Raw genomic sequence first — 16,270 nt, 5'->3', positions numbered from 1 at the left:
ACCAAAAGATGCTCAGGGAGTCAGGTTGATGCAATGGTGCACAAGAACTATTTCAAAATAGTTTGACTTAATCAGTGAATTGAAATAGAAGCACATGGAAAACATATATAGATATCTCAATGTATCCTTCCTGGTAAAACATTTGATAAATTAATATAATCATTGAAATTCATTATATCTAAATAAACAAGTTTCTACAGGCTATATGGAAGTGACAAGAACATAAATGTAATAGCTACACCACTTAGTGAGAGTTTTTGTTGTGTATCTCCAGATTATGTGAAGTAATGTTAACTTGTTATTGCTTATTAATCACACTGAATAAGTCTTTGATAGGCACCAATTTATTGTTTGTTTGTTTTTTGTTTATTTTAGCATAACCTTTGAATCTGGCCATTCTATCTATTTTATTTTAAAAATAGGAGACAGGAGAACAACAAAAGGCACAAACAAGATAGCATACAATACACCACTATGAGAATATTACCCAGGATACCTGCAAAAAAACAATGAAAATAGAGCATTCTACCAGCAAGCAAAATTTAATGTTACCAGTACCACATAAGTGTGACCAATCATATCCATTCTATTTAGATCAGGTATTTTCAGTCATAACCTTCCAGCTGCTAGTAGGACTACAATTCTACAAACACTGCTTGAGTTGAAGTCTCACAAAAGCTGGAGGGGAGAAATGTAACATTTCTGATTTAGATATTGAAATAAATCTGACAAGGCACATAATCACTCATAGCGTGTAAAAGAAACTAGAAAATGCTACCTATGTTTTCTGTCAGAATAATGTAAGAATATTGTGAGGATTCCTAAATAACAAAGCAGTTTTATCTCAAAACAACAGACTTCCACTGAGTGCAAATAATTCTAAATACTGCAAAGAGCAAGATGTTTTCTCGTGGTGTAAATATAACCATCTGTTCTTCTATGCCACGCTGCTCCTGAGTTTTTAACAATTCTTGTAGAGCGTTATTATATGTGTCAAACTGTGACCCTACTTTCTTTACTCTAGGGAAGAACCCAAAAAAAAATATATAGAACATTTTTCTGAATATAAAATGTAGCGCTGATTATTTGAATTTATGGCAGTTCTTATTACGCACCAGAATGTGGTAGTTTCCATAGGGTGAGTTGAGAACATACGTATTCATTTACCTCCCAGTCTTATCATAGAATAAAAATCTGAGTGTGTCGCGTCTTGTCCCCCTTAACTGTGTCAATATTGAGTAGATCTATTTAAAAGAAATACCTGTAGAGATCGGCTGTACCTCGTGGACAAGGTCCAAAGAGCCAAAACATACATTTAGGGTTTGACATTACTCCTGTTGAGACGAGAATTACCTCATATTGTATATGGATTCTAATTGATATTCTACAGCAGGGGTGGCCAATAATTGATATCCAACTGTTATAATAGAACAACTGCTGGCTTGGAATCTTTATTTTGTCCATCCCTGTGCAATAGGGTGTTTCTCCTTTCAACATGGTGTCTGATCATTATAAATCATCACCCTATGGAGAAGCCTCTGTATTTAATGGTCTTAGATGTTTATCGGTGACATCATTTAGATTAAAACAAGATCGTTGTACCATAGCTAAACACTTCAGAGCTGGGCTAATTCTAACTAGGTAATCATGTCAGATCTTCATGTCACACTTAAAGCAGAGTAGAAAACTGGGTAAGAGGTTTACAAAAAAAAAAAATACGTAAAAATGCCAGTGAGAAAACAAAGTATTTTATAATATTGTTATAATAGCCAGCTGTGCTGGAAACAGTAAGAAACTGACCTATTAGTCTGATGGACTCTCTCATATCGCAAGCAAGGTGATTCTAATTAAATGAATCTGCATGTCAATCTATCGGTGATCAATCAACCAGGCTGGACTCCCCCCTCGGCGGCCAGAAGCTTGCGGCTGACAGGAGCTGATAATGGTGAAAGGAATAAACTGTCTGGCAAAGTTAATTAGTCAACATAATAGGTGGATTAAAGAGGAACAGAGCAAGACTGCAAGATTACGTGCATTGTACGAGGTGGCAGACTAGGCTGCAATTAACAGACAATTATTACATTTAGGTGTAAGATGAATAAATGCGCCACTTTTGGTTTTCACAGTTAATTCTGTTCCTTGAAGGAGAATCGCAGGTCAATGACAGATCTGAGGATTTCCCTTTCCACATCTACTTAACCCTTTTTGGATCATAGATTTGTCAGGCCACTACAGTAATAATGGATTTGCTCAACCCTGATCCTATTCCTTTTATCTATCCTAAAAGGGTTAATGGGATAGCAAAGTGCTTCAACACATATATTATGTACTAAATCTTCGTTGGCTTACGTTTATTAAAAATATACCTACCCTTGCATGTCAGAGACGCAGGTCAAATAAATTGTAATGTTTAGGGAAAATTGCAGCTTCAAAGATATTGTGGAGGAAAGTAGGTGTCAAACCAATCATTTCAGAATCCAAACCACTATATTTATAAGACTTTTACTCCACTACCAATGTTATAATGGTTAAATATCTTTAATCTTATCTTTTGCAGTGAGATGTATACACCCACTACAGAGAAAAGTGTCCTAATAACATGAATATAAATAAAATAATCTAAATCCCATTTTATTGAGAGGTCTTTTCTGTATAGTAGAGTAATTGTGTCACTTACCAACCAAATTACTTCGAATTCCTGGTGGAGATATCCCCATGATAATATGATGGATTCCGGTGAATAAGATGTGACATGTACCAATATTTCAAACACACAGGGATAATTGTTATTGCTGTACATTGAATATATAACTAGATGCATACATCTTCACTCAGTTGTTGTATACATTATCACAATTCTACTGACCAAACTGGCTTCATATTTGTCTATCACTTCTATTTCATACAAAGTGTTCATGTTTTACAGAAAACAATTCAGCAGTGATAAAAATGGCAAAAATCCATGCTAGTCTAATATTTACTTCAGATCATAGCTTAGTAACCTGATGGTCAGTGAGCGTAATGATATTGGCACCTTTTTTCAAATTGCTGTAATGCAGTGGGTTAAACCATTGTATCACAGTAAAAAAAAAGCAGTAGAGTTAGGTAGAGCAAACCAGACAATCACATTAATGCTTACAGTTGTGCTGCAAAATTGTTTGCCATTTTGAAGCCCACCATTGTGCTAGCAGCATCTGTTTTTGTGCGTAAAATTCTGTTCCAGCCGGCATTTTTTTATTTATTTTTTTCATAGTGCCCACAGTTTCATGGACACGGGGCATACTCTTACATTACAGGATGGGGTGGTGGCACTACTTTGGGGGCAACTGGCATTGAACGTATGCATGGGACAATATTTTACTGACGGGGCTAACCTAATAAGACTTATTAAATTAATTAGCAAATTATACAATGGACTTGTCTGTGCAGTTTTGCCCACGTCCCATTACAGCACATAGTGTACAAGGCTCTCTCCTGGTTAAAAGGCGAGATCACTGAACCCCTCATTATTATTATTATTCTTATCTATCCCCTCAGCCATCAAATATGGGTGAAGGTGTGCCCAGGTGTGCTTTATTCCTGATAATTATTAACCCCTCATACACTGCATATGTTGATTGATGAGCAAAAAAAAAAAAACAACAATATATGTTGCTATGGTAAAAAAGACAGTACGAAGATCATATTTTTAAATGATTTAGTGTGGTACAAGAGATATATGATATATACAAGAAGAAGTATCTGCTACCATTATACACCATGTAAATGCAATAGATCTAAACTGTCTGCAGTTAATGTGTGTTTATGAGCAATCTCATGATTTGTGATGTGATGAGAATTAAATTTGACTCACTGTATCTATGATTTAACATTCTTGTTAACTGACCAACATATTTGTTTTCCTACAGGTTGTCGTCTCCACCACAGTCAATGTGGATGGCCATGTGCTTGCAGTGTCCGATAATATGTTTGTTCACAATAACTCAAAACATGGAAGAAGAGCGCGTCGGCTGGACCCGTCAGATGGCACACCTTCATATCTGGAACATGGTAAAATTTCTTCCTAGTAATACTCTATGGGGTTTATTTAATAAATACTGAATCGAAGTAAAATGGAAAATGCATGGCAAAATTTCAAATTGCTTGATTTGGGAAAAATACCCCCACGTCTGCTATAATTACAGTATTTTTAATTCACTACAATTCACTGTTAAATGAATCTTTAAATGTTTTTTTTGTTAAATGAACTTGTGGTTAATAGTAGGAAACATCTGTTGCTTAGTAACCCCATAGGGATGGAGGTAATTGTAGACGTTGTGAACCAAAACAAAACATGGAATTTGCGCCATAAGTCTGTTAAACCATAACTTATCTCTTTCATATTAAGTGCACCCACACATTTTATATACACTATACACCGACGGTGACCTTTATAAAATTGCATTCTAAATAGACATTGATATGCAGTTGTCCCCTTCTCCCCACTTTGCGCTCTTCTGGGAAGGTTTTCCACAAGAGTGTTGGGAGTGTTTCTGTGGGAAGTTTTGCCCATTCATCCAGTAGAGGATTTGTGAGGTCAGGCACTGATGTTGGATGAGAAGGTCTGGCTTGCAATCTCCATTACAGTTCATCTCAAAGATATTAAATGGGGTTTAGGTCAGGGCTCTGTGTGGACCAGTTATGTTCTTCCATACTAAATTCATCCAACTATGTCTTTATGGACCTTGCTTTTTGCACTGGGGCACAGTCATGCTGGAATAGATAAGGGCCTGCCCAAAATGGTTCCAACAAAGTTGGAAGTATAGAATTGTCCAAAATATCTTGGTACGCTGAAGAATTAAGATTTCTCTTAAATGGAAATAAAGGGCCTTGCTCAACTCCTGAAAACAACCCCATACCATTATCCCTTGTCCACCAAACCAATACAGTTGGAACAAAGCAGTCAGGCAGGTAACGTTCTCCAAACAGAGAAGCGAGATTCGTCACTCCACAGAACACGTTTCCACTGCTCCTGAGTCCAGTGGCGACGTGATTTACACCACTTGATCCGACACTTGACATTGCACTTGGTAATGTGAGGCTTCCATGCAGCTGCTCGGCCATGAGGCTCCCGTACAGTTTCTGTGCTGATAATAATGCCAGTGGAAGTTTGTAACTCATCAGCTATGGAATTGGCAGATAATTGGTGACTTTTACGTACCATGCGCCTCAGTCCTCGTTGACCCTGATCTGTGACTGTATGTGAGCTTCCACTTCGTGGCTGAGTTGCTGCTGTCCCTAAACACTTCCATTTTCTAATTATACCTCTTACAGTTAACCATGGAATATCAAGCAGAGATGAAATTGACTTATTGCAAAGGTGGCATCCTATCACAGTATCACACTTGCATTTACTGAGCTTTTCAGAACAACTCTTTTTTTTCACAAATGTTTGTAAATGCAGACTGCATGACTATGTGCTTGACTTTATGCACCTGTGGAAATAGGTGAATGAAACACCTGAATTCAATAATTAAGAGGTGTGTCCCTCTTTTGTCCCATACTTTTCTCCATATAATGTGTCATTTTATTCAGCAAAAAAATAGGGCTTTCATTTCATATAAAATATTTATTTATGAAGCATAATTAAAAAAAAAAAATGAAAAAAATACATTTTGTTACAAGTTCTGCATGTCATTTCAACTGTGAATGTCTTAATACTGTTAACTTTTACTGCAATAAAATACACATATTTGTGTTCAACCATGTCTCACAAGTTCAAAAGTAGCCCCCCATGTACAGGTTTTATGGTGTTTTTGAAAATTACAGTTTAAATATAGGGCTTGCAAATCAAAATCTCATGACTTTCTGCCTGAATTGTCATCAGGTCTCCCAATATATAATGTTAAAATAATACATAAATATACATGCAGAATAACATTTTATATATATATATATATATATATATATATATATAATTTCATTAGACGGTATATTATTTGTGCATAATTATATAATTTTATTAAGTATATGTTGGTGGATCTGGCTGACAACCCAGGCAGTCCCACTGCAGTCAATCTGTCACTTACCTGCCTCCCGCCCTGGCCACCGGACCCCAGGCCATGTCAATGCCTCAGTGCCTCTTTAATAATGGTTCCATGGTGTAACGGCTGTGGAGTGCATGGTCTGCACCTCTGCCTAGTGCAAACTTTATTAATTACTCCTTATGGTTTGACACTCAGTGAGGATCTGAGCATAGGTTAGAAGACCCAGTGACTGCGTTCACACCCTCCATTAGTAACCACAAGCATGCTTGCTTGACAATTATTTTATTAAACCAGCAAGCAAACACTTTTAAACAAACACATATAAATAAAATATAGCAAGATAACCGTTTTAAAGTATGTCATAAATGTTTCTAAATTTACTATAAACTTGGTAAGATTGCATTATTAGATTCTAAATAAGCCAATTATTTACACTGCATACTCACCAGTCTTCCAGTGGGTTAAAATAAAAGTAGCATCCTATGCTCATATTTTAAAGTCTTGGCAATGGAATAGTTTAACCTCATACAGCGATAGTCCAGGACCCCTCACAGATCCTGGCTCTGACATATTATGATTATCTAATGATTGAATCCACTAGTAGACAAAGCAGGGGAGCTTGTCACCCGGAGAGCCTTCCAAGGAGAAATTACTACATTACTTTATGTACCATTAGCATCAGTGGCAGCCACAACGAACTCTCTCCAGTGTTTATGTAAATGAGCATGAGCCCCCTCTGAGAGGTCCTGGAAGGCAAAGACGAGACACACACGATACTGAATTAAATTTATTTACCACTGGCCTGTGCTCATAGACATTCCATAATTTCAGTATTACTATGGAGACTTCCCATGTTGTTGTGATCACAAATGGGGCTCACCTTAATTTTTACACTCTATTTTTTGTTGTCAAAATATAAGAATATGTGTCATAATATAAGAATATGGTCCAGCCAGGTGAGCAGCAATTTTATACAATAATTACATATTTACACAGCTGAAAAGAGACGTGTGTCCATCAAGTCCAGCCTTTCTCCCATCTGTTTTTGCTGCTGATCCAAAAGAAGGCAAAAAGAAAATCTGAAGCACTTCCAGTTTTGCAACAAACTAGGAAAATATTCCTTCTTGGCCCCAGAATGGCAGTCAGATGTATCCTTGGATCAAGGAGCTATTACCCTACAATTTAAAAATGATATATTTGAATATTATTTTATTATATTCTGGATTGATTATGTAGGCCAGGGGTGCCCAAAAAGTAGATCCCCAGATCTTTTAAAACTACAGTTTACATGATACTTTGTCATTCTAAAGGCATGCAAAACATCCTGGGAGTTGCAGTTCTACAACATCTGGAGATCTAGGCCATACATAAAAATTAAGTGAAATTTAAAGGTCTGTTGAGGATAAAATCTAAAAAGTAAGTGAGTTTAAATTAAATTAGCAAATATAATGTTTTTGTTCCATCAAAGCAACCCACAGCTATTTTTATTAGCTAATACAACAGAATGCATATGTACTCTTCTTACATATTGCATGTATGTGGTAGCAATAAAACATGCCATATGACAGATCCAATGTTACAGGAGATTGGAAATTCACAAAGAGGTTTGGAATTCATTACACAAGTCATCTCCATTCATCCTTTATCATCATTTTTATCAGTCTTTGCACATATTGAAACAACTATCATGAGATACACATATTGAAACCACTACTATGAGATACCAAACCCAACCCTACATCTATCAAAAACAAGCTCATGTTACAGATGATATAATACACATCATGTTGGAGAACTGTCCTACTCATTTAATGTTAGTAGGGTTGTATAGCATGGAATGTCCTACTCATTTAACATGATTAGGTTAGTATAGAATGCCCTACTCATTCAACTTTAGCAGGGTTGTATAGAATGTCCTACTTATTTAACATTAGCAGGATTGTATATAATGGAATGCCCTACTTATTTAACATTAGCAGGATTGTATATAATGGAATGTCCTACTCATTTAACATTAGCAGGGTTGTATAGAATGCCCTACTCATTTAACATTAGCAGGGTTGTATATCATGGAATGTCCTACTCATTTAACATTAGCAGGGTGATATAGAATAGAATGTCCTACTCATTTAACATTAGCAGGGTTGTATAGAATGCCCTACTCATTTAACATTAGCAGGGTTGTATAGAATGCCCTACTCATTTAACATTAGCAGGGTTGTATATCATGGAATGTCCTACTCATTTAACATTAGCAGGGTTGTATAGAATAGAATGTCCTACTCATTTAACATTAGCAGGGTTGTATAGAATGCCCTACTCATTTAACACTAGCAGGGTTGTATAGAATGCCCTACTCATTTAACATTAGCAGGGTTGTATAGAATGCCCTACTCATTTAACATTAGCAGGGTTGTATAGAATGCCCTACTCATTTAACATTAGCAGGGTTGTATAGAATGCCCTACTCATTTAACATTAGCAGGGTTGTATAACATGGAATGTCCTACTCATTTAACATTAGCAGGGTTGTATAGAATAGAATGTCCTACTCATTTAACACTAGCAGGGTTCTATAGAATGGAATGCCTTACCCATTTAACATGAATGAGACTCGTCTTACTTAGCATTATCATCTTACTTAGATTATCATCACATCAGACAGAATTTCCTATGTATTTGGCATTGGCTGAGCTCTGTATGGTTTGTTGGATTTTCAGAGTTAAGAGGCAAGAAGTAAGAAAATAGGTGTGCTTTTCAGGGGTGGAATTTATAGGGTAATCATAGCAATTGTATCCCATACAATGACTATGGCGCATGATATAGTTATAGCTGGGCTACTGAACCAAGAATGAGGAAGTCATCGTATCTTTAACAATAGATGTGTCTTGGCAGTCTAGTGCAAGATGCCAGAGGCCTTATCTCCCCGCTCGGCCTGTCCAGTAGAAACATAGAGGATTTGATTATGGGATCATAAAGAGAAAGGTTTATTTTGTTTGTTTCCAAAATCTCACAATCGATTGCACACAGTTGACAGGAGACTTCCAACTTTGTTACTATAATGGAAGTATACATACATTAGTAAGGTTGGAAATAGTACTGGTCTGTGAACTACTCTGGTACAAATCACGTTTTCCTGTTGAAATCGATAGCTATAGTATAGAATTAATAATAAACCCTGACATATATAGCATAGTTTTGCTAATTTTTAAAAATTATTTTAATGATGTTCAAAATGCTGTGTTATGTGAGAAATATTAATTCTACAGAATAGCAAAACAGAAACCTTTAGTTTTGTTAGATTTATATTTCAGGAATTAATCCTGTTTAGTTCTAATAGTCATTATTTAATAAACACTTTTTTTTTTTATTCTTTATTTTTGCTGTGCTTGAAATAACAATCGCATGTCAACAATGCCACAACAGCATTTGTAAACAGTTGAAAAAACACATATTGGTTAACTGTTGTATAGCATTCAGATTAAACACACATTTTTTTGGTTTATAATACAAGCTAAGTACAGGCTTGGTAACTATCTTTGTCTTAATGAATTACCTCGTCAATTGGTAACCGTAGCCTAACAATGGTATTTATGTTGAGTATCGTCGCTTTATTATCTAGATATTTCCTGTATCACTGTGAAGTCGCTGTGTTAAACTAAAGCATGTGTACAGTCGCTGTTATGAGATTAGTAGCTTAGTTAGGGTGCTCGTACAATATAAGGTGAGACTTTTGGATAGTGCCATCGCATCATTAGCGTTAAATTAGGCTTTGTCAGAGGACGGCTATATCATAAGCTGCAACCTGTTTATCCAGTTTTTAATCCTACACTTAGGGCATATATACTTCTAATTTAGCATTTGAGTGCGGAGTGAAACAAACACACCAGCAATATCGGAAGGCATAAAAGAGAGTTAACATATAATGGAGCGATCACCTGGAAAGCAGGAATAGTGGGCATAGCATACAGGCATATACTGCTGGAACAGGTCACATAGTTAACTTTAGGTGCCTAGCGCAGAGGCAGAGCTTGCCAAGCTTAGATGTATTGGGGAGAAGTCACAAGCATGGCACTCCCACATGAGTCTCTCTTTGTACCATCAAGCGAATTGACCTGCAAATAGGTCAGCAGTTATCCATTGATTATTAGTCAAAGACATAATACAAACATTTTACTCAAGACATGGTGCATGGCATGTAAAACTCGGATATGTGCTGCTCTGGACGTTGGGGAGAGAATGTGTCTATGTGTTAGACCCATAGGCTAAAGTAAAGTAGAGGCATGCAAGGGATAAAAAAGAAAATAGAAACTTAAGTCTCTGTAAGCAGGATCATAACAGGTGTCCGCCCGGTTAAACAGGGTCTGCAATGTCGTCTGTGCCAGCGCCATCACTGGATCGTGCCCGAAGGCCGTCCGAGTCTTCTTACCCCTTCATCCAATACCCAGTCCATGGGGAGGTCGTTGGTCACTTTGCAGAGGGCATGTTTCACGCAGGTATTCACCTTTCGTAAGATGAGGCTGTACTGTGTCTGGGTGCCTCGTGGTGCTCCTGCACGAAGATCCGCCATCTTGTGGGGCTAGGGCCTTGAGCACATGTGGAGGCCAGTAATGCCGAGTGGTTTTGGGTAAGCATGTTGGGGATGTTTGAGGAGCACCTGTGGGAAGCCTGCCTTGTAACCTGTCCCCGAAGCATTCGAAAAGGGCTTCCAGCCTGGACAGAGCGTCGCTGACCGTGAAGCCTGCACCTGGATACGCTCCCGCCGTCATCTTGGGGTCAGCCATTCTGATCCGATGGCGTTGGGTAGTTGCTCCTGCAGTAGGTCGCACATGTGGCTGGCGTGCGGCAGCCATTTTGGCAAGTACCGCTGGAGAGTTTTCTATAGCAGGGTGGTAGTTTTCGGCCCTGCGTGTCGTGACATGACAGGGGTTGCTGCGTGTGTGAGCAGACCGGGATGACCCCCCCGGTCCAGAGGGGGGGGGACGCCGGACACAGGCCTGAGACCCAGGAGAGTGGCCGTCTCGTCCCAACTCAAGCTCCTCACGCCTCGGGCCTTTGTCGGGTTACGGAAGGCATCTTGAAGGGTATCCCCTTGTACCCCAAGATCTGGGGATCAGGGTGAGTATTGTTGCGGGTGGTTAGGAAGATTTTGCCTCCAGTTTGCGCCGTTTTCCCGGCCCCAAAGCGGGAGCTGAGACAAAGCGTGTCTGATCCCGTCGGCGGTCCGGCCGTGCCCCCAATAAACACTTTTTATTCCTCCATTACACCACCCTCATATTATCCTTGTATTCTCTCTTCCTGTCTATTAGGAGCAGTAAATCCCTTTAACCTTAGTGTAAACTTGTCCCTGTGGATGTTCATAAACTACATTTCCCATGATGCCCTAGCAAAACATCACCGTACTTCACAAAATTGCAGAAACAATGTGAGCTATTACTGCCCTGGACAAGCAATAATGCTTTATTATTTTTCTACTAGCACAAACAGACATCGATACAAAATGACTTTCATTTTCATGGCTTCAGTTCACCTTAATGCAGCAAACAACCCCTCTTTCACAGAAAAGGTTAAATCACAACAAACAAGAATGCACTGCCCTTCGCTTGCATTAACACTGCTGTTACCATGACATTTAGCCTGTGCGTTAGTAAATATCAATATGGCTGCACACAGAATCTGCTATGTAACAAAACTTAAAATGAGCCAGGAGGATATTAATGCCACTGGAAAAACAGGATAATGGAAAATAAAGAATTGTGAAAAATGTTTTTTGGACTGCAGCCTGGAGTCTCTTGGGGTCTGTGTACGAGTTGGAAACACATCTCGAATCCACCCAGAGACTAAAATGAGACCATTTCTCCATCAACTGTGAATATGGTATTTGTAAACAGGAGCATTGTGTCTGTTGCACAATAATGTTTGTTTGTTTGTGTGTGTGTGTGTGCTCATTTTGCTCATATAATGGACAGTCCATTGGTACTAGTGCGAAGTGATTTGTTTATTAATAAGTACTTTATTTAACCCTTCATGTGTCAGAAAGCTTGTTTACATTTTAGTAATACACCGAAGGAATTTAGTAGCTTGTTTTTTATACGTTTCCCCCCAAATTTTCTTTTAAGATAACTGTTTTTACACTTGTATTGCGTTCATGAAAGGTGCAGGGCCGATTGCAAGCTAATAAAGCAGATTCTGCATAAAAGGTAAAATCTGCTGTGCGGTCTGTTAGGGCTTTCTTTATAGGGCTTTATGTGAGCACAGCAGTATTCTTGGAACCCCATTAACACTAAAGATGGCACTGGTGACATCTATGCACAGCTTAGTAGATAAAGCCCTGGGAGGCGCAGCCATAGAACTTAGCAGGCACCCTGCCTGCAGCCCTTTACAAGGGTACCAGATGGATCAGAGCATGGGTTAATCCTATCAGAGGGATTCTTTTATGACCATCTGGATAATCCTACGCAGAAAATCAATGCTTGTCAAAAACACGATGTAGGCCAAGATTAATGCTAAAGATTGTCCAGGAGACTTGTACATTTTACAGAGTGAGGGCAATTTTAACAGGAATCTTGTCTGTTATGTTCAAGAGATTGCATCTCTCCTTTTCATAAATTGCATGGTGCTGATCCCCCAACTCCTCGTAACAGCTCCAATCACAAAGAAAGTGAAAAACACAGCCATGCCCAAAGGACCAGAATTGTATTTGTAAAGCGTATAACGGGGGACATGTAGATGGGTAAAGGAGTGGGTATGTATATTATACTGACAGAAACATCCAAATAGATATTTACAACTTCTAAAGAGGCATTTGGTTACAATTATTATTTTCTTTGTTCATTTATTGGTGATGTAATGGTGTTTTTCTTCATATGTACAAATGGGATGTTATACTGACCAGCATAACTGCCCCTTATGATATGATAATGAGCTACCTCCAGCATTTCAAATGGACAAAAATGGACACTTTAAGTTTAGGGGTGTGACCGGGAATATTTAGAAAATTCCAGATGACCTACTAATGCTTTATGCAAGTAAATTGCATTTTACAAGATAATTGTTTCTAATTTACACAGGCTGATTTCTAAACACATTTATTTAAAAAAAAAAAAAAAAATGTTTATTTATAGGATTTTCAAGGTTTTTTATTTTCTTTCTTTCACTACATCAGGTACAATAAGCTTGTTAACGTAACAGTTCTCCATGCAAGGAGAATGACCATTTTGTATCCTTGTGGTACAAACATAAGAACGCGTAGATAACGTGTATAGTTCACAAGATTGGGATAGGTGACATGCTGTGCGGTCTGGCCGTTTGTGCATGGATAGCCGTTGGCCACTGTATTTACACCTTTGGTATTTTCTACCTGGTGTCGTTGGGGGGTGCAGTGCGACCTGTCCAATGTGTAGTATAACGCTAATAATTGGGATGGGAAGTATGTAAAGGGGATTACTTACAGTTTTATAATAACCGTGCTAGTGTCTAAACACATTTATTAAAGACACATTATTGTGCTGCAGAATTATTGCTGCAGAGCTCAACAATATGGAGCTTCTATAACAGAGGGACATTAGGGTAGAAATGAGGGGCAGAGGGATTTCTGTACAAAGTTGGGACTGTCCTTCTTAAATAGGGACACTTGGGAGGTATGCATGTACAGTGTTCTGTGTCATAAATGACCTTCTGTAGTGCAGTTTCATAAGGCTCTAAGTGCTAAATATAATAGCAACCAACATCAATGTGCCTTGGCAGCCTTTGTTTCATAGTGATGTCATATATTGTCGCTGGGTGGTGTGATGGCATACATTCTTGTAGCATGGCAATAACGAACCTCTGACTCTTCATTCAAGTTTATGTGTTCAGATCAATTCTGGAGCATAGTTTCAAGTGATTGCTCTATTTGTAGAACTTTGCCTCCAGAACTGCACTTTACAAATCCAACCCCTATTATATACAACTAGCAGCCTGTTCGTCATCATGCCCAGAATATTCAGTGTTAATCACTAGTATAAAGTGTTTATATTTCTGTTTTGCTGGTTTCTAAGTCAACAGGTGATTCATTTACTATTTGGCAGTATAGCAGCAACAGGCCTTTAAAGGGTTATAAACCTTAGTGGCCTGCAATACATTGCCACCAAAAATATTGAGTCACAACAATATGCACAGAAAAAAGCTGTTCTAGTCACTTTATTGATAGTTAATACCCCCAAAATATTAGTTTGTTCATTAGCTGTGACTTCTTAATACAGCAGATGGGCATTTATCCCTCTTGACAAAACCCAACATTTCAGGCTATGAGACGTTTGCAAGGTATCATTGATTTGAATAACTCTAGGAGACGGACAGAACATAAATATAAAAAAAAAAAAAAAAAAAAGGAAACAGACAGTGTCTTCCTGCTGGTAAAATTAGCCTCGAGCCGTTTAAACAGTTTTAAATCTTCCGCTCACTGTATGAAGCATATTGTGGGTATGATCGGATTCCTTACACGGCGAGATGAGCAGACGTTACTGGACCATCTTTGGATTCACAGGTGTGCAACACAGGGACAGTGAAGGGTGAAGAAAATTCACCACTAAACCTTTCAATGTCACAAAACAATCACTATGCACTAAAAAAAAGTATCCTCTCTTTGTTTTCCATTAAATAATAAAGTAAGCTGAAATTAAAACTTAATCTGTAAATTCTAAGATAAAAAAAATAAACCTTCCAAACCAGGGTATTCTAGACTATATTTGGAAAAGGTTGTTTTCCAATTTTTTATGTAGCTTTCAAAGAACTCTCAAACCACCATAACCTCTTTGTTGTACTGTAGTGATTGTGGTAGTGCAATAGTAGTGATTGTGGTAGTGCAATAGTGCTCTCCCCCAGTGGAAGTAGTCAAGCTATTTGTCAACAAGTGCTCTCCCCCAGTATAAGTAGTCAAGCCATTTGTCAACGGGCTGATATAACTGACCTGGGATCTGCTGGACACCAGTCACTTCCTCCGGTGAAAGCCCATAGCTCCTGCATGCTCTCCTGAATTAAAACCGGTGGTACAGAGTCAGTTCATTGCCCAAGGCTGTCAACTGGCCTCAGTGCTGGAGGGAGGTGAGTTTTAGCTTTATTTATTTGTATTTAATGGGAAAGGGATGCAGACCAACACAGCAAGGGTTACTCTAACCAAAAGCAGTGTTTAATAAAAATTGGTTGTAGTAACTAACCATTTAAATACCTCACTCCCTGGTATGGGATCTGTCACCCAAATTTGTGTTTTGTTTTGTTTTTTTGGTATTAGCTATAGTGCATTATAGGGTTCCTTCTAGCCTGGAGATACTTTAATTTAATTCAGAATGTTGGTAGAGCTGGCCAAAAGAGGTGAGACATTGAATATATTGAAGTGTCTTTCATTAATTACAAATTAAAAAGTGCAGGATTTTGTGAAAAAACCTTCAATTCAACTGATTGAACCATCCATAGTTACGGTATCCTAAGATACAGCAATCACTTGCAAGAAGTCAATACAAAATAATTCACTTTATTGAACTCTGCACGGCTGTGTGAAATTTTACCTATCCAGTATTTTCTTTATCTGGAAAATGCACAGATCAGGAATATACTGACCTACATCCCAGAATGGGACAAAACGAGATAAATAAATAACTAAAGCTAATGAATTGGTGCAATGCTGGAGTTTGTGCTGCTAAGAAATAGTATATTTTCCCCTAATTTAGATTACATGATTTAACTACATGATGCCCTAATGACATGTCAGACATAGATCATGGACATCCAGCTCTGTGATACATCTTAACACAGGCAAAGAGAGTCTGTGATTAATCCATTACGCAGGATAGAGTGACAAAACCACTAGTTATCTGAAAGTGTGTGATAGATTATAGCACGTGACTCAACCACCAGGAGAGGATATGGGACAGAACTGCCAGATTAAAATATCAAAACAATAAAAAAAAAAAAAAAAATCTAACTTTGTGTATCACCAGCTACACATGAATACATGTCCTTCAAGGCCGATGGGCATTTATTATCTCACAATATGCCCTATGGTGATAAGAATTTCAGTGGTAGAAAACCCAACCTTGGTGGGTATCCATTTGAAAGAGCTCATTATCGGATAGTATTTGTTGATGTTGTGTGACAATTTAGTAGGGTTATAGTAGAGAGAAAAAATGGAAATTTGCTAGTACTAGCCTCTTCCCAAAAGTGTTTAGAGGTAACACAACAGTTACCTCTGAATTAAATGGTCTGAT

At 38.1% G+C, this 16,270-nt stretch overlaps 1 protein-coding gene across 2 annotated transcripts in view; it reads left to right on the top strand.

The window, feature by feature from the left end:
* EBF1 (EBF transcription factor 1) overlaps positions 1-16,270 on the top strand; it is a 291,472-nt gene that overhangs the window by 208,302 nt on the left and 66,900 nt on the right. For both annotated transcript variants that reach the window (XM_063447762.1, XM_063447761.1), the window contains exon 8: positions 3,909-4,050. In XM_063447762.1, the coding sequence (XP_063303832.1) occupies positions 3,909-4,050 (142 nt within the window). The remainder of the gene's footprint in view (positions 1-3,908; positions 4,051-16,270) is intronic.

This window comes from Pelobates fuscus, chromosome 3, assembly GCF_036172605.1.
Source record: "Pelobates fuscus isolate aPelFus1 chromosome 3, aPelFus1.pri, whole genome shotgun sequence".
Taxonomy (NCBI): Eukaryota; Metazoa; Chordata; class Amphibia; order Anura; family Pelobatidae; genus Pelobates; species Pelobates fuscus.
The sequence above is the reverse complement of the archived record's forward strand: the minus strand, read 5'-3'. Positions and strand labels throughout refer to the sequence as shown.